This window comes from Mastigoproctus giganteus, chromosome 9 (genome assembly GCF_048544385.1).
Source record: "Mastigoproctus giganteus isolate SK-2022 chromosome 9, ASM4854438v1, whole genome shotgun sequence".
Lineage (NCBI taxonomy): Eukaryota > Metazoa > Arthropoda > Arachnida > Uropygi > Thelyphonidae > Mastigoproctus > Mastigoproctus giganteus.
Window position 1 is genome coordinate 99,254,277 of NC_143583.1, and position 20,175 is coordinate 99,274,451.

The 20,175-nt window shown below is 38.6% G+C and overlaps 1 protein-coding gene across 5 annotated transcripts in view; it reads right to left on the minus strand.

Annotated features, from left to right (window-relative positions):
* Positions 1-4,241: 4,241 nt before the first annotated feature.
* LOC150080586 (nephrin-like) overlaps positions 4,242-20,175 on the minus strand; it is a 290,072-nt gene continuing 274,138 nt past the window's right edge. For 2 of the 5 annotated variants that reach the window (XM_090381185.1, XM_090381184.1), the window contains exons 18-22: positions 13,275-13,445; positions 11,669-11,823; positions 10,711-10,778; positions 6,276-6,351; positions 4,242-5,994 (exon numbers count right to left, since the gene is read on the minus strand). In XM_090381185.1, the coding sequence (XP_090237311.1) occupies positions 5,707-5,994; positions 6,276-6,351; positions 10,711-10,778; positions 11,669-11,823; positions 13,275-13,445 (758 nt within the window). In that variant the 3' untranslated portion in view covers positions 4,242-5,706. Of the gene's footprint in view, positions 5,995-6,275; positions 6,353-10,647; positions 10,779-11,668; positions 11,824-13,274; positions 13,446-20,175 lie in introns of those variants that run through there. The other 3 variants (XM_090381187.1, XR_016547380.1, XR_016547381.1) reach the window with 3 other exon arrangements.

Here is a 20,175-nt window from a genome sequence, read left to right on the forward strand (position 1 = left end):
GATTTCCCATTTGCTTCCTTTTCATCTTTAATGAGAAAAAAAAAACATGGCTCCTAATTTTTTTTCTACTTATATATGTAGTCAGATGGCTATAAAATCTATAGTTCGAACTATGGAATATCACAATACACTGCCCTACCATTAATATCCGGACACCTGCCTTTAGAAAAAAAAAGGCTTTCGTTGTGTCATTTAATATTTTGTGCAGAAACCTTTTGCTTTTATGGCGGCCTTCAATCTTCGCGGCATACCCTCAACCAGCATTTTATAAAGATCAGGTGATATGTTCCTCCACTCGGCCTTTAACGCAGCCACCAGTTCGACCTTGTTCTTTGGGCGATCTCGACATGCACGTACCCGACAATCCAATGCATCCCAAAGATGCTCGATAGGATTCAGATTAGACTCTAGACTGGCCAATCCAACTTTTTCACACCCATATCCTCAAACCACTCTGTTACGACCCGAGCGGTATGGCATGGCGCGTTGTCTTGTTGATACAGGTATGGGCCTTCCATGAAGTATTGCCATAATGTTGGAAGTGCATAATTGTCCAGGCTGTCCTGGTATTGAAGAGCATTCATAGTTTTGTCGATAACGACTAATGGGTTCAAGCCAAACCATGAAAGGAGCCTCATACCATGACTCCGCCTCCACCAAACTTCATTGTTGGGAGGATACAATCAGGAAGGAACTATTCCCCTGGCATTCGCTGAACCTAGGAACGGCCATCAGACTGGTTGAGTGCAAACCTCGACTCGTCTGTCCATAGGACTGTTTTCCACTGCTCTACAGTCCAGGATTCGCGCTCCGTACGCTATGTTAATCGGCGTCTAGCATTTGTTGAAGTGATCAATTCTGTTGAACCGTTGAGGTAATTCTGTTGAACGTGTCTTCTTGCATGCCCACTTTTACAATTTTCTGTTCGAAGCCCATTCTGCATATTAATAGCAGGTTCTGTGACGTGTTGCATGCATAGGAGTTGTTTCTCCATCCATGGAGGGGTGTCCGGATATTAATGGTAGGGCAGTGTATATATCGATAAATAGTGATATGTCGCATTTAGGCCTAATATACTCTTAGAAAGGAAGTTTGTATTTGTTGGTTGATTAATAATATCTAAAATATAAATTTCCCAATGATATTTTGCATCGAAAAGCTGTAGATTCATTTCAAAGTTTACATCTTTGAGTTTATGGGAGGTTTTGGAAGTTTACATCTCAGAGTTTATGGAAGCGAAAGAACACTCTGCCGTCACCCAGTAAACCTTAATTAAGCGTGTTTAGAGCCAACAGCATGTTAGGTAATTCAGTAACTTTCGTTCATTCACCCGATTGACATAAAAAAAGTGAAGATGGTCATTAGATTTTTCAATATCCTTTGCGTTATCTTTAGTTCTTAAAGTCGGAGAATAATAAGAAGCCATTAATGATTTATTTTTATTTTTTTAAAAAGGAGCTTTCTAATTAGCTGCTGTAATGCTACTTTGTTTCCTATCAAGATTTTTGTTAAAACAAAATTGTCGGCTACCCTGGTCACGCGTCGATACACCACGGACTGCCCTTGTTCTACCGATTTAACCCTGGACACTAAATGAATCAGCAACTACGTGTATACCTCACTCTGCGCTGATAACTTCAATCTCGCTTCAAGCTGATTGCAGACGCTAAGCTCCTTAGTTGTGAATGAAGTTTTAGTTAGGGAGGAAATTAGCAAAAACTTGATCTACTGCAGCAAATGCTCAGATTCCTCTCAAGAATAAAAGAATCGGCGAACCAGTACACCGAGTGGACATTTCATTAGGCTAACCTATCTTTTATAATGAAATGGAAAGTTCCTTCAATGACAACATCACTAACAGATATAACCCAGGTGGGCAGATACATAAGGGTGCTGCATATATGCAATTCAGTCGAGAATGGGCAAGAGGAAAGATTTAATTTACTTTAATGTAGCATGACAGTCGGCGCTAGACGCTCCTGTATAATCATCTCGGAAACTGCAACCCTGCTGAGGGTGTTCACGTACGATTTCCTGAGATGCGTCGAGATTGGTCCAGTAACAAAATAACATCTAGCTAACGGCGATTCTGTGGTGGGGAAACAGTATTTTATTTTATTGATGCGAGAAGCCAACAGAAGCGAAAAATAATTATATAAGGTAACAGTACCATAAACCAGAACAGCTACAAAAAGGTAACATTAAAGCTACAGTCAGTCAAATAACAACAAGATACAACAGTGATACCTAAAGCAACATTTGAGAACGCATAACTCACCATACTTTGTCACGTTTGGGGTATTGCGGCCGAACCGGAGGGCCTAAACCGCTTCTGTCAGCAAAACACATGAAGATTCGCTTACAATGGGCTCAGGACCACCAACACAGGGAAGCGGAGGATTAGAGAAACGTTGTAAATTCTCCATCACGGTCTCTTTGGTCTGACAAATATGTTGAGAACAGCATGAGTCCATGGAGCCATGCTGCCAGGTATCAATAATACAATCTGGTTGGCGGTTTTCATGGTGCACATTTGGGCCCTTGATACGAACATTTGGATGCTACTAGTTATATGGAAATTATTTCTGACAAACAGCATCCCTTCATAGCTGCAATGCAGCCATTTGCGAATCGATTATTTCAACAGGATAATGCTCTCTACATCACAAGGTCAAACTTGTACCGAACTGGTTCCACGAACACGAGAATAAATTCAATCTACCGCGGTGGCTTTTCTGATCACCAGATATCAGTTCAATTGAGCACATAGATGGGATAGGACGAGCTCATCGAAGTAAATATATGCAACCAATTTACAACATTTTTTTATCATTTATTATACATCAACATTTTTGAGATCCCGCGAAAAGGGAATCCAAGAAATCTCAATGTGATGTCCAACATGTCACTATTCAATAACATGAAATTTGTGGGAAACAGTTGAGTCAACACGATGCACCAGCCTATGTGAAAATTTCCCAAACATGGACTGATTGGAAGATGCGGCTCAATTGAGTGGCCTGCGCGATCTCCAGATTTAACGCCCATGGATTATTTTTGTGAGAACATTTAAAAAATCATTTAAAGAACATTTAAAAGCCCGGAAACCTAACTCCATTTTGATAATGAAAACAATAATTACAGAAGAATTTGCGGCATTGATGGACAATTAAAGTTTGTCAAAATTTGAAAAGGACGAGGTGCAAGGCGACCATTTTGAATAGGCAGATGTAAAATAAAATAGTTAAAAAATTGAGTCCTTTATTAATATGTTTACATTATTGTTTTCTAGCAGGTTTAAAACTATATTCTGCTTAAAAAAATAGGAAAGCGACTTATGACTCACCTTGTATAATAAGAAATGCAAGAGTAGTTTACTGAATAGATTAATATGTGGATTATTGTTGGACTTTACATCTTGAACATCATGTTACAGTGGATTCGAATCGAGTGAGATATTTCTTCCAAAGGTTACAGTGATAGATATTTATAATATACGTGAAGCTGTTATTAAGAACTAAATATTTTAAGTGGCATACACCGAATAGAATTATTTTCTTGAAAAGTATACTTTTCAAAATACACCTCTTTATTTATATTATCGTTCGTCATGACAATGGTAAATTTTCAAGAGAAAGACAATAGGCATGTGGCACGTGTTTCCATGGTTTTAAAGAAAACATAACTTAGCGTGGCACTGGTTTCCATGGTTTAGAAGAAGAGAATGGGCCTGTGGCACGGGTTTCCATGGTTTTGAAGAAAACATAACTTAGCGTGGCACTGGTTTCCATGGTTTAGAAGAAGAGAATGGGCCTGTGGCACGGGTTTCCATGGTTTTGAAGAAAACATAACTTAGCGTGGCACTGGTTTCCATGGTTTAGAAGAAGAGAATACAGCAGAGTCAGTGAAAGCAGGTAACTTTAATAAGTTCATTGTTTGCCTTATGATTAGATGTATGACTTTATTCATTTGTCCACTGATTTCTTCCAAGATCTAATTATTACTGGTTTTCAGATCACGTGTGTGACTTGATTCATGCTTTACACTCACGAATTCTCAGTAAGTATTTGTGTATATCTCTGTTACTTTTATTTAGGATATCCAAGTAAATTTATTTCAAATAGTTAATGCTGCTCTGATTTCAATGCAAATAAATACACAAAAAGAAGCCACATGTTAACCTTGTTTATTTGGATCACATTTCAGTTTATCAAAACGCCGAATAAAAACTGAAAGTTCCCATAACACTTATGAATAAGGCACAATGGTGGGGTTATGTCACAAGTACGCCGAACAAAATTAATTATTTTTACATTTCACCCTCATTCGGGGAATTGACAGTATAACAGTATACAAATAGTTGAATGCAAAACAAAAGAAAAGGTATGCAATATATACACACGTACCATTGGCTCTTTTGTTCTGTTATTTGACGTTTTCATAGAAAGTAATATTAAGAAAGTTAAGAGACATTAAATCCTTCCCAATTCAGAGCTGGTAGCCATGATGTGTGAGATCTACCAAGCGACCAGATTTTTTTTCTTTATATAAAAGTGGGGTGGAAATTATTAAACACTTTCTTCTGTTTTCAAATGTTTATCATTTTTTTTTAGTTCAACAAGTAAATAATCCGTGTACATCTATGGAGTGGATAGAGTTAATACTGACTAGATTAAATCATGGCCTTCTACAGTCTGTACAGTGGACCGAGCTAGTATGTACATCTTTTACTGAAAACAATATGCATTTCTACTACGAAAGATTAATACAGCTCAAAGAAAACAATTCAATGGAACAATTTAATAGGAGACGTTAAAGGTCGATAGGAATACGATCGTAGAGACAAGCGGCTTCTTCTTTGATAGTGATGGCCTTCCTCACCTCCAGAGATCCCGTGAGCAGTGGAAATGAGAACCACGAAACGGTTACCTTACTTTCTCGACTGACTTCTCTAAATATATCAAGAAGTAAATGTCACTTGCTGCAGGTTAGGCCCCCGTTTGGTATCTCGAACGAAAAATGGGATACTCTGAGCAGATGAGATTGTTGCTGAGGGGATTCCATCGTTCCCCCCCTTTCCCGTCCATTAATACCAGAGAAAATTTCTTCTTTCTTACCTCGCTTCAAGGAAAGATGAAGTTTCCAGTCTCTTTCTGTGCTCATAGTGAGATCGACCGCTTTCCCCGCCCTCTCCCCTCTCAGGTGTGATCTTAAACAGAAGTGGCGTTTTCACAAACGAACACTCTCCGATACACGACAGTAAAACGGCACCCTTGCAGAAGTCAATACCTTCCAATAGATGAACACAGATGCGCTGTCTTCCGTAAATCGACATTCATGACAACACAAATACGAAGCTCTTACAAAAAGGCATTTCCTTCAAAAAATATAAGAAAAGGATGCAAGACTTCTTAGACAACTCTGAAACGTGCGAAGGAACTCCAAGCGACAAATAATCCCTATCAATCACCACCTCCTTCTTCTTATACAGTGAGGCATCCATCTCAAGAAGCAGCAGACAATACACGATCTCAGCCGGGTCTTCACGTCCCCACTTGAATCTTTACGACTGGGTTCCCAACCTTTTGTTTTCTTTCGTCATCCCGAAGTAAAAGAAAGTTACCTTACTTTAGCTGGACAGACACTACAGATCTTAATTATAGTTACTAAAATATACCACGTAATTTCAAAGTGAGACATAAGACATTATAGAAGTTGACCGTCCATAGGGTACACAATCGCATTGACAGGGAGGGCGTCGTCACACGGTTTATTTACAAGCACCACTTTCGTCTGAACGCTGTTGGAGTTTTGAGCCACGACTTCCAGCTGTGTGTGTTCTGCCGTCGAAGCCGACGCAACTGCCGCCCCCGCCGCTTCGGGAACGTAAGAGACGAATGACGTATCTTCTTCGCAAGGCATTACCAGTCTCGCCGCATGCTCCGTAGACTTCCCTTGTGCAGAAATAGGAGAAAATGACTTCGCAGATTCTTCCTGAAAGATACAAATTATATTTTGTTCGAATTAGCAAAATGGCTAAGGGGGATTGGGTCTGTGTGTAGGAGGGAGTTCCCTCTCCACATAATATACGTCGTTCTACTTGCCAAAGTGCTTTTGGCAATTACTACAAATTTCTCTCGTTTCAAAATACTAAAACAAAAACTAAGCGCTATTCCCCGTTTATATTTATTTATTTAGTGCAGATTCTCACTCATTTATATTACAACAGATGCAGAGAAATTTATTCTTACTGTGAAAGTTTGCTTTGAACATACCTTGAGGTAAGTATGTCCGTTCTTAAGAATGTCCGGACAGTCACCTTGGTTCGGATTGCCGGGTTTCCTTCTCATACCTGTAAATAGAAGAGAAACATAAATGAGCATCTTCGTTGTAAAAAAAAAGAAAGAAATATATATAAATAAATTTTTAATAGTATAAAAATATTGGGACACATCACCTCTAGGATATTACAGGTGGTACCAAGTTAAAAGTAGGATATACTGTAAAAGGCGTGAACGCTTAGTGACAAGTGAATGGAAGAGAATGGGATGAAAAAAAAGATCTAGATCCCTTCACAAAAATTGTGACAGTAAATTTTCACAGCAGTTATATTCATTCGCAGATAGCAGAAAAAGTGGGGAATCCAAAATCAACCCTTGAAAACGTTGTACGATAATAGACGCGACCATCCCTTCCAATCCAGGTAGCCCACTATATGATCCCAAGAACGTGTCGCGAGTTTAAAAAGGATCGCGAGAGAAAATCACAAGGGCACCGTAATGAGCTGACTGGAGAGGATTGACAGAAGTGGGTTAAGCGCAGGATCAGCAACCATCAGAAAAACACTTCACACAATGGGTTACCATGGTCATGCAGCTACTCATAAACCGAAGCCATCACTGAGAAGTGTATTTCACTGTCGATCCTGATGCAGAGATCGGAAGCATCGGCCATAACAACAGCAACAGCGCATGATGCGCAACCCTTTTTGTGTGGCGTATACTCAAATAATGGTTTCACCCAGGTTGTATTTCACTCACAATGAAGTGCGGTGGTGGTAGCCTGATGATTTATTTGTTTTGAACTTCGTCCACTGATTTTCGAAGATGCAGCTCTCTATTATGACATTCTGGACAATTCTTCCTTATCTCCATTATTCTTCGGAGGGGGGATGGGGTTCCTATTTGTATTGTTTTATGGGTGTCACAAAACATGGTCAGTACATAAGTAGGTTTAGGGGAACAAAATGATAGTTTCCATTTCCAGCTCAGATCTGAATCCAATGTCTGTCTTTAGAATGTATTTAAACAACAGTTATTTTGATTAATTTTGATTAATTATGGATGAAGAGGTTTGAACTGGATTGTAGGAAGTTTTCTTTTGGTCAGCGAGTTGTTAATTACTGAAAAAAAAGTTGCCTTCATGGATGGTTGACGCTGACAGATTAGGGAAATGCAAAAGGTCAACTGGATAGATGACCCTCCTCATCCACGTGAGGAGGGAGTTAAATGGATATATTTTGTTTTATTATTTATTTAATATTTTTATTAATTCATTATTTTATTCGCACTATATGACTAATACAGATACAGTGGACACCAATTTAAAAAACACCAATACACGTAAGAGAAGTAAGACAGTAAATAATCAAATAAACACAGAAAAAAAAGTGCATAACATTTGTTTTGTGCTGAAGGTAATATTACTGTCAGTGAATGGCATTATTATTGACATTTAACAGCATTAATAATATTATTAATAACTACTAGGGGGCTCCTCCCCCTGCTTGCTTTGCTCGCCAATCCTCGCGCACACTTTTCTACGTAATATGTAGAGGTATGACGGAGTAAGTCAAATCTTTTCTACTTAAACGACACAGCTGTTGAAACGCACTGATCGATATCTAATGTAATATATAAAAGAAAATAGAAAGTATACAAAAAACAGTAAAAAGTAAAATTGTGTGAACATTGAGTGAAGTAAAGTTATTATTAATTGCACGTTCTACCTTAGCCTCTTTACTGGATAGACTGATGACTATGCAGGCCCTCAGGGACCTCATGGTTATCCAAGCTGACAGCCATTCTGTAGCTTTTGTAGCTCTGTCCCCCAGGCCAGTGTGAGACACAGCTACAAAAAGCAGGCTCCACCATAGAAATCTCTTTCCCTATGTACTTTTATTTCTCCCACCTGGGGTGGTTGAGTCTCCTTCCCCAATCCTCTTTCCCACCCTGGGTGGCCCTTACCCTCTTTTTGCGTGGTGGCTGACCCCACCATCCACTTTCAATCCCACCCTCTGGATCAAGATGGGCGTCCTATACCAGAGTCCCCTTACTGTCTCCCCTTTCAAATCAGGCAAGTGCCTCAACTATTTCCACCCCCCTCTGTTCTCTGCTTCTTTTATCCCACCCTCTTCCTATCTCCCCAATATCTCCTTTCCAATAATTTTTGGGCTCTCCTTGGATGCCTAGGCTATACTAGGATTCACCCTGCCAGAGCTTCTCTCCTAATGTGTCCTGGCCCATCTCCCAGGGACAGTAATGGAAACTGGGGATGTTAGTGGCTCTCCACAGGCCCCCAGGCTAAGTGGCCAAAGGAGCAACACAACCCACAATAATACTTCACATAACGCAGTAACACACACTCTGGCCTTATGCAGAGTATTGTATTCTACACAGAGTTGGGAGAGACCCCCGGTGCCGCCAGACAAAAAAAAAAAAACACTGTCACTATGATCGATATCTAATCAGGAAATGACCTATGTAATTATTTACTTGTGCATTTGTAGTGCGCGGCATTCTTACGGTCGAATATATATTACTATGTAATTATTTACCTGCTTTTACATAGGTCACTTAGGAAAAGGCCTTTTGCTTCGTGTTTCATAATGCATGAGGAATATTGTTCCATCCCAAAGAGCACCAATAAAATATTTCGCCGAAATATTTACAAAATACTAAATTACTGTATTCACAAATATAGAATATTCATTAATATAAAAAAAAAAAAAAATAAAAAAAAAAAACAACGTTACAAAGGAACATCAAATGTTACACAGGGAAACACGTGCATGAGATTAGTGAACGTTATGGAGGCAGTTGTCAATAACTGATTTCATTTGTAGTGACGTAATCGCCTCGCCCTCTTCTCCCATTGGCTCGAATAAATATCACTACGAGGAAAACTTTTTTTAATGTATAGAGAGATATGAGCAGTTAACGTTCATTTATTAATTGTCATTAATAATAAACGTTATTATTAATATTGATTTAATTATTTATTAAATTAATATATTACTAATTATATAAGATTATATTACTAATTATTATTATGTTTTGTGTTTACACATAAATTAAATCAAATAATCAAATCAATCAATCAAATAAGATGGATAGGTCATTATTCACTGATGTAAGAATCTAGTATAAACTTATTAAGGGCGGTAAACTAATCGCCGAAAGTGAAATCGCAGAAAATCGAAAGGTAGACAGATCACAACGACAACATAGCCAAAACACTGAGCGGATAAAGTGTCTAAACAGGTTAAAATGCTAATCCATCCAATTATTGCATTGTTTGAAGAAGAATCAAATAAAAACGGTTCTGGTTTTTTTTTCCAAAAACTGGTAGTTTATTTTTCTAAAAAATATCTACCGAAATTTATATATCCCAATTCGACAGCAGATTTTTTATATCTTGAAAATACAATGAAGGTCTTTCGGTTTCTTGATACCTGTTTCACGACTTCCTTTGCTCGTCGTCCTTGCAGTTGGTGGACTTCCAGATCATGCTTCAGTCTTTAACGAACGTGAAAATCGCAAAACGACAAGTCCGTGGGACACAGACGATGCTTACCCACCTGAGGAAATCTCTTTTGGCGTCACGGTTCTTCATTGTGCCCTCTGACCTTTGGGCTCCTCTTTCTGACACCGGACTACTATGTTGGATACAGGTAACTCTCTCCTAGAGGGGTAGAATCGCTTCTCAACTTGCCATTCAGTAGAAATGACTGCAAACTCCTACCTGCTTTTGGGAAATGTTTTCCATCTTGGCTTCGTCAAGATGGGGATCAAGAAAGGTCTAGGGTCGCATCTAGTCCTTCCTGCGAAGCTCGGCCACTACCCTTTCTCATTTTCGCGCAGAATTTTCTGTACTGCAGTATCGCCAATGAGGGTGTAGGCGGATCCTTGGCCAATATCCAGCTCTCTACCAATTTCATAAATGATGATTTTCTGCTGGAGAGACAACCATTGGTAAGAAATTGAATAACACTACGTTGTGTTAGCCTGGACGCTCTCATCAGTGTACCATCAGTATTATCTCAATCGCAAAATACACGTCTCACAGAACCAGAGCAACCGACACTTTCAGCAGCTAAAATTCTCTCTGGCGGAACAAAATGATCATCAAAAGTCATCACCAACACATGTAGCGGTGGTGAGAGGTAAGTCAAAAGTTTTTCTCTTTTACTGTCAATAAGAAACGGGGCTTTTCTTTCTAAACGTGACGGCATGATTCTACTGTAGTATCCTTTGGGGAGAAGGGAGATCTAGTTACAGTTGACCATTCATTTAATTAAGTAAAACTACAAAGTGATAGTTGTTAGCATTTTGGATTAATTAAAATATTGATGAAATTAGTGAATACCTAAGAAAATTATAAAGCAAGAGGCACTGACAATAAATAGTATACAAAAGTAATATTTACGTCCCTGGCTTCAGTTTACTTGAAGGACACTTGGACGTTGGTTTGGACTTCTTGTCGTTTGTACTCTGTAACTGAAAATGTCAGTAGGTAAATAACTCATCGTAGAAGAAATACAGAAGTTTTTAAGAGTAATATAGATCTGTCAGTTACAGCCACAGAAAAGAGAACACAATATAAAGTAACAAAAAAGAAAACCATAATAAATTTTACAAATGGCCTCCACAGCTCGAAAAATATTAGAGTATATTTAAGTGGAGCGCAGTAGAATTCTGAAAATATCTGTTAGGTGGCGCCATTTCTATATCGCACATTGTTTTTCTTTCTGGAATAATAGAAACAAAAAACTGTCTAGATTTTCTTTAAAAAGAAACGAAAAACGGTAGGCTCTTTGATAAGTTAATGTTCCAACTGAAAGAAACTATTCTTTTCCAGGAATTCAAAGGCAAGGTCATTAAACCCAGCAGGGTAACTTTCTGGTTCCTGAACTGGAAACTACCAGGCAAGAAAACAACTGGCCAGCGACCCCTGGAACCTGAACACCGATTCCAGTAATGCGCCCACTGGATAAAATTCTCAGTTGCATATTTGATTCGAGTTAACGTATACGCACAGGGTCTTGCTGGTTCGCAAGACCCTGTGCGTATACGTTAACTCGAAGTCTCTAACACATCTGTTTCATGAACAGCAAGTGCTACTGACCATCTATACTTCTGGTGAGTGACTTCAAATTCGGGACAATTTTTTTGGCTTTAGATAAAAACAGGCACGAAGAAAGGACAATTAATATTATACTAAGATTATTAATCCCATTATTTAGTTTCGAACTCAACTTATTTTTGATATTTGAAATTGGCGAAAATAAAATAGTTGCTCTTACAGTATTTAATAAATAAATCTAAATTTTCAATAAAATAACTTTATTTTTAAGTGGAGAATGGAGGTTCCTGAACATATTCCTTACCATAAGCTCTTTCATGATAAGTTCTTCATGAAATCCGTCCTCCGGTTCGTTGAGAGGACTTCTTAGGGCTTCTCCATTTATAGTTTCGTGGTATTTGTCTCTGGAGTACATACTAGAAGCAAAGGGGTTTGTCTTAATATCGGTCACATTGTTCTCTGCAAGGAAAAATAAATCAAGCAGAATATGGCTTATGAACTTTAGGTAAACTTTTAATATTATCTGGAAAATAACAGAGTACAGCCATGTGATAAAAAAAAAAGAAAAAACCGGCTTAAAACGGTACTCGAAAAGCGCATGTGAATCAATGAGAGGACGACACGAACTGGATATGCAATCTTCTGTGACTTTAACGACGGTTTCCTGGAATGAGGGATCGATATGCTGGCGTGCAGAGATCAATTAGAGAGGATCATCCGATGTGGAATTTCTAAAGAGCATTATCTGCTGATGTACTACAGTGCCTGACATCTTCAAGGTCTCCATAATTCACATGCAACTTATTCCTCTGTGTGCAGACATTTTTATATCTGAAGACCACTTCCGAAGGAAAAGATAATACGCAAAATCTTAACTGGTGTTATACGTCACTGTTCAAGGCGTTCTTTTTATTATGCTCAAACTGGACACGAAGGCAGAACTATCAAAATTATAGCGATACGTATTATTATTATCTGTTTATTAATTTACAGCATACGGATGAAATTTCCCAGACAGTTTATATGTAACACGATCTAACCAGGAAAGAAATCGAATAGTTTTTGTTTTAATTGCCATCAGTTTAAATATAATAATTTTTTAATACTGATTTATCATTTATGAATAGTATTAGATTGAGAGTATTAATTAAAACATTAAGCTTTGATCGGTTGTAAAAATATTTATTTATCACTCGTATTTATTAAAATTAAATGATTTATTTATTATTATTTTTATTCCAGAAATATACTACAAAAAGTAAACGTTATTTCAGAAATATTCGAATGAAAAAATACTTAAAAATTGTACTTGGCTAGAAGTTTCTAATTGTAAATCTTCTATCAACTCCTTGAATGGTAAACTGACAAGTAGCTGATGGACACGCCTTCAGAGTAATTTAACTGGTCCAAACTGCTGAACCACATAATATAAACCTTAAATGGCAGACCTTAGTAACACAGAAAGGAGTTTATTACGATGGCAAGTGCACATTAAGTAATGCGCATGCTTCGTCCAGACACCATTTGCCATGCTAAGTTATAATAACTAGACAGTTCTGGAATATTTATGAAGTTGCATTTATTATGATTGTTGTTTAAAAGTTCGTTCACTGAGGAAATAATGGTAGCCTTGCCAATATTATCGCGCAACAAAAAATACGAAAGATAATAACCATATTATCTATTTATTTAGTTAAATACCGGATCAATGATGCTCAGTCCTGCAGTAGCTAATCTCCAAAGAAAAGACTGCGTATGATTGGTGCATAAATCTTCTGGCGTAAGACACAGCACTCATATCGGAAATATTTCTAAAAAAACAGCTTATAATAAGGCAAAAAGATGTTGGGGCAGCAACAAAACTGCCTTTTAATTTCCAATATTTCAAGAAAAGATGATATTTTTCTTACCTGACAATAACTGGCGTCTTTTTTTCCAGCGTAGATAACACACTACTAAGGCCACGTTAATCAACAGAAGGGATATTCCAATAATGGCAAATGTGACAAGGAGGAAGTTAGAGATTTCTCCAGTTTTATGGCTCAGTGCGTCTAGCGATGTATTGGACAGCTCTTTACCACCTGCAAGCATACCAAAAATCTGTAGGATTCTTCAAGCACGCATCAATGGACAGTAATCTATAAACTGTTCCATTAATTATATTTTATCGGCGTAGTCAATGGGATGAGGAATGATGGTTTATAATTTAAATGGATCTGTACGTGAATTTCTGGCGGATGTGGTCCCACACATACACAAAAAATCCGTCAAAGAAGACTTGGAAAGTTTATTGATATAAGAATGATATATCTTGCAGAAAGGGCAAATCTGCCAAAGAGAGAGTTTTATGATTCTCATAACTATAATGAGGTAATATTCTTAATTTAAGATCTTCTGTCTATATTGCCTTCTTGAAAGACCTCGTGAGAATTCCAGAATTTGAATTCTTGAATATTTTATCAAAAAAATTCTTAAATAAGCAGCGCACTGCGATATAGTTCTTACAAGGGAACGAGAGCGACTAAATTAAATTTAGAAATATTTATTGAAACGTAGAGCGTTTGATAAATTTGTATTGCGTGATGTGGTTCGGTAAATCAAGATAAATCACGTAGTCGAAAAATGCGTGCAGTTCGGTGGCCGAATGAGCGAAGGACTGCAAAGTAAAATACTTCTACTGGTAGAGGAATGTTTATGAAGAAAGCGGATAAATAAAATATTATTCGATCTCAAAACGAACACGGAGAAACAGTAATGAGCAGAAGCAGAAAAGAAACAGTCGTTGGGAATTCAATTTTCCTAACTGTGAGTACTTCTGTACATGCATTCGAATGAAATGGTAGACACCTGCGAAAAAGGGCATTAATAACTGAAAAGGAAATATTAATGAGAAAATAACTAAAGGAAAATAAATATGTGCTTAAATATATACACAACATAGTTAGTGCTCTTATTTCATCTGGCTGACCATGCATTCGAGAGATCAGAATGAAACATCAATCTTGGTCATCTCTCTAAATTATATTCATTACATTTGAAACTGAAGAAAGGTGAATATCGAATTACCACTTGTTAGATACTTAATCGCGAGGGCTTCGCCTAAATTTATTGAAAGGATTTCATCCCGATACGTACACAAGATGGTAAATTCAGCAATCCAGAACAGGCAAAGTAATTACCGACTATTGTACACAAGCGGCAAACTTACTAGCTGAAAGCAAACTGCAACCTAACTAGACAGTAGATCTCTCATAATTCCCACATGGAATTCTCGTTTTAACAGTCGCCGTTGTACCACAGGAAGAGGTGTGTGTGATGTATACCGATCTCATTTCATCATTACTGATAAAGTCATTAGATATGTCCTCGGTCTCATAACATTAATTTCGAACGAGTTACTCGCACCATAATTCTCTTTCTGTTAGCCGAGACGAACTTGGTTCAGAGTTGAACGAAGTGGCCTTTAAATAAAGCTATGAAAGTCACAGCATGTAAAGTTATCAGCTCAATCTACAGATAATTTCCGTTGCAGTAAATAGAACTATAGTTTGTGGTAATTTCATACCCTGATAAAATCCAATTTATCTATAGAGGGATGGCCGAATCTTGGGATATTAAAAAAGAAATAAAATACGTTATAAACAGAAATGAGGCACTTTCTAGTAATTTATTTGTTTACTTAAGGTCGCATGTCTTGCATTCTAAAATTTATTGCTCTCGAAGTCAAAGTTGGTCTATTCGTTGGACTTAATTTAACCATAGTAGCGAACCTTATTAACCAAGAATAGTACAGTCGGAGTTTATTATTTGAATGAAAAACATAAATTGGGTTTAAAAATAATAAGATTCGTGAAAACTGAAGTGAACTGAGAGCAAAGAAATCGCATGTATAAGGAAACGAAGTAATATAAAGGTGAGAGGGAATTTTTAATGAAAATTTTGAATGGAATAATTATGAACTCCTGGGTTGGTTGATTGTTAGGAATTTGCTCCGAGGCAGTTATGACCATGAGACCTCATTCGTTGTGCCTGTAAATTGGGTGTCTTTCGCAACACAGTTATATTCTCTGAGGGGTGGATGAAAAACTAACATTTGCAGGAGAATCACACATGCAGGCCTTGCCGAGACCGACTAAATTGTGCATACTATGCAATTCTCATAAAATTCTCACCTGTCTTGATGAAAGGCATATCCTAACTTCAGCCAACGGCAGAAATCGAGCCCGGGTATTTTCCCACCCTGTGTCAGAGAGCAGCCACTTCATTTTCTGTGAGGATCATGAAGTCATTGAATCGAAAAGTAGCTCTGGATGCTTAAAGCCAATCCTTTAAGCATCCAGAGTGATCTTATTGCACTATTCTAAGGAATTATCACACTGGGGGGAAGGGTCCGATGTGATAATTCCTTATAACAGTGCAATAAGATCACTTTTCCTCCATCAAGTAAACAATCATGGCGAGATCATGCTAAATATCATGCAATAATGCTAAATCGATCCTCCCTGCAGATACTCTCAGCAACTCTTACGATGAAGCACCCATGTTAATCAGTAGCAAAACACCCGGGCTTTCCAGGGATGAGATCATTTTTTCTTCTGAAAAATTGGAACCGTCGTGTGCCAATGACAAACTGATTGTATCCAGGGCCCGAAGCACTAACAATGCTGGAATCCAAACTGATATCTCGTTGCCAGAAACATCGTCAATGGCCGTACTGCTCATGCAGGACAACACAAAGACAGAAATTCAGAAAATTTATCAATAAGTAAGTCTGTTGCAGATAAATCAAGTTGGCACGATGTAATAAAGGGACAGTTGGCTTAACTGTCGATTGCAATTTTCTGCCATGAAGTTGCACAGTTCCATCGTGGCAACTCGGTTTATTGTATTACCTGCCAGGAGTGTAAGATGCGTTACATCGGGGAAGCTAAGCGTAAACTCTGTGATCGTATCTCAGAGCATGAGGGGGATATCCGGGGGGGGGGGGGCGACGTTACTAGCTCAGCCACTGCGGAGCACTTTTGGAATGAACAACAGTTTAATTGAAATCCACGTTGCTCCAGTGTTGAGGTGTGAAACTGCATTCACATCTTCTCCATCTCATGTGGACGGAAGCGCTCCATATAGCTGAAGTGGGTTCCACCATTAATTGTAGTGGTGGTGGAACTTGCATGCACCCTATTATGGAGGCCGTTATTTTATAGTGTGACGAGAAATAGCGGTTTAATCGCCACTTCTCCCCGCACTGGGTTTGCGGGGACTGGCGAGTAATATCCTCCTTCTCTTTCACATACCACCACCTCTTTCAGTTTCGTACTTGTTTTTCTTTTTTTTTTCTGCCAACCACGATCCGCACCGGAAGATGTCTGCGCATCTGCAAGGTTATGCTTCTGACCTACTGTCATATTTCTTATTATGAGTTCGCAAAGAGGCCCAAAGTCTTGAAAGCTTCTCATAACGTTTTATATAGGTTTTTTTTATTTTATTTTAGTTCGTTGTATACAGTTTTTAGCGCTTTTATTTATACAATTCTCAGTCTTTTTATTTAATATATACATGTAATCAAGTTCTCAGATTAAAGTTATTTATTTTTAAACAGTTTGCTGGTTGGTACAATATTATTTCATTATGAACATCCCCGGCGCTTGGGGCCTTTTATCTAGTATTCGAGTTAAGAGAATAATGCTCAATTCACCGCGCAGTTATCAGAGCTAGATATTTTGATCTGTCACATTCCCATTGAATTTGAATGATGTCCAAATACCCATGGAGTCAATCACCTTTTAGATGAACCTCAATTCCGTAATTTATGAGCGAAGTCCCGAATGAATCGATGTCATGCCACTAAACAGACGTGTGATCCACAAGTAGCGGCCTACCAAATTAGCGGCCTACCTCCAAAACTGTTTTACCATCTGTGATGCCGTCCGTCTGAAAGCAATGCAATGTCAAGAAATGCTTTACATTCATGGATAAAAATCCATACAGCCTGATTCTGAAAACTCCAGACGGCCATCGCTCACCTGCCATGAACCTGCGATTTCAACCTAGCCTTGGCTGAAATCGCAGCTATCCGCTCTGTTTCGTCTCTTCAATCGACAGCTAATCGGACTCGTCATTCCTGCAGGCCTCCTTCTCAAATTAAGAGTCACCCTGCTGATATCAAGGAAAAAAATTAGCTTAGGATTGGCACCTCTACGTCCCCTTTTCTGAGACCAATGAACAAGCCTGCCACCTCCCATTACCGAAGCCTTTTTATTTCCCGACTGGGACCAAGCACAAGAACTGCAAAGTATCTGCAAATTTACTCAAGAAAACGCCAAATTACTCCTCCTCTAAAGTGATTTGCGATAGTCGGGCCTTCAGATGTGTTGCGTCAGTTAACAGAACCAAACCCGTTAGCACCCTAATCAGGCCATTTTATGAACTGAAAGACCCAAATCTGTCCACTTCAACGTCATCTTGTAAACAAAACCATTGGATGAAATCCCTCTCCCTTGAGTGACTAATAAATTGAGGAACTGCACCAGTGTCTGTCCATTATCGAAAACCACTGCATCACACGTCCAGCTCCAATGATTTTCTTGCCGCATACTGCTTATAAACCTTCTGATGTGACACCTTATAACCCTGATTTTGAATCACGACCAATTCAGAGTATAATTTCCAACAGGCCTAATCTGTCGAAGTATCCAAAATCATCAACAGATAGTATAGCACTTATAAAAATTCCCTTTCAACTCACCCTTAAGAGTTTTCTATCAAAATATCCCGAGATCCTCAAACAACTCCTTTTGTCCAACAACGCAGATATAATTTGCCTGTTAGCAACATGGCTTGAACCTGACCAAGAGTCAATAATCTGTGCTCCTACCGCTGGATTTTCATCGTTCTTCACATCAAGATCTCATTCCAAAGGCAGCGGTTTTGTTACCCTCATTAAGATCCCAACTCGAAATTCGTTCACGCCACGTCTATCAACTCCTCAGTACTGGTGACTCTGAAATTTAATGTCTGCTTACTCGATTTAGCGGCAATTTACATTTCCCCGGTCCCAAATATTGAAACAATTGACGGTGCTACCGGCTGGATAATAAGTAAGTTGCGCCCCTCTCCCACTCACCTTCTCTGTGGCGATTTTAACCTACCACCGCATCTGAGCCTTCTCCTACAGCGGATAATGAACAATCTCTGCTCATTAAATTTTTCAATTGTCAATGAGGAGCCAACCAGAGGCATTAATCGTCTCGACCTGCCTCTGTATTCGAGCATTTGCAGAGTCGACATTCTACCAGAAACGTCCTTAAAATCAGATCACAATCCAATTGCATTACTTCTTTTCTGCCTATGCCTAGCTTCAATTGCCATAATACTGTAGAGAAAAATATCATATTTTCTTGATCCCAATAAGTGCCTCGAAGCAGCACAGCGTATTCCATGGCAAGTGCTTGATGGATGTGACTCAATCCTCGCAGTTGATCTAATCACAAGATGGATAAACACAATCGCTCTCTATGCGTCGACCAAAACCGTACTCACTTCTCCAAGGACTAGAGCTTGGTGACCAAAGATTTAGTGTGCAGTTTTCACAATAAGCAGTACCTTCACAAGCAGAAGAAAATGTCTGGCACAATCCGAGATTGGATCCTATATTCGAGAACAAGAGATATTTTCAACAGACTCAAGGAATCAGCCATAAAGAGTTATACCGATACTACCTTGTCTAAAGGAAAAGGACCATACTTTTCCAGACACAGCGTCATTAATTCAAATATTGATCCAGATAACTGGATGGACCACACTACAAGATTCAAAGCCAATTCGCTTTCTGTAGAATTGCCTTTCCAACACTCTGAGTTTGCTCCTACTGATGACCTCTCCATCGTTTCTGCCTCCAGGCAGGAACTCATAAATGCTATAAAGTCCCTGCGTTCATCTAGTACTGTAGGCTGAGATGATACATCATTTCATAATTAAGTGCCTTAGCCCCTACATCCTGGATGCATTGCTCGCAATTTACAACTCATTCCTTTCCACACGAGTATTTCCTGCCTAATGGAATGTATACTCTGTGATTCCACTGCCTAAAGTTCAAATGCTAACAAGCCCAAAAGATTTCAGATAAATCTCAACTTCTTCATCCTTGAGGTCTGACCCTCCTCAAACTCCTCTAAAAGGTATTCTTTCCAGCATTAAGGTAACAGCTCATGCTACAGAAACCGAAACAGTTCCATTTCGTAGTCGCAAATAGGTCAACGATAGCAAACCACATGACGGCACAGACACCCATCCTTCAAGCCTTTGAAACTAAATTCGAATTAGCTATTGTGTAAACTAATATTGAACCTGCTTTTGACAGCCTAAACATCATAGCCCTTCTCAGTCTTCTGCAATTCTTTTTCAGGATTAATGGCGATCTACTAGCTGTCTTCACCGCTTTATTGAGGAATAGAAGTGTCCGCCTCACAATAAAGAAGTCCCACTTTACCCGGAAAATCATTGCACGAGTTCCACAAGGTGGTATCCTTTCTGGCCTCTTTTTCTCAGCCGTTCTTATTCCTTGTATGTGTAACCATGACGATGCTTTAATATATGCCGATGATATAAAGTTGCTTACCTAAATCCCACCATCAGCAAACCCAAATGCAATTGCGTTTTCAGTCACAAAGAACTTGACCATTCTTTCAACTTACTTGCAAGTTTTGTGGATTAAACCTTAACCCTTCTAAATCTGCAATAATGATTTATTCACTCAAGCAGCGACCAACATTAGTTTGTGGCACTCTACCCAGTGGTTACCAGCCATAAGGA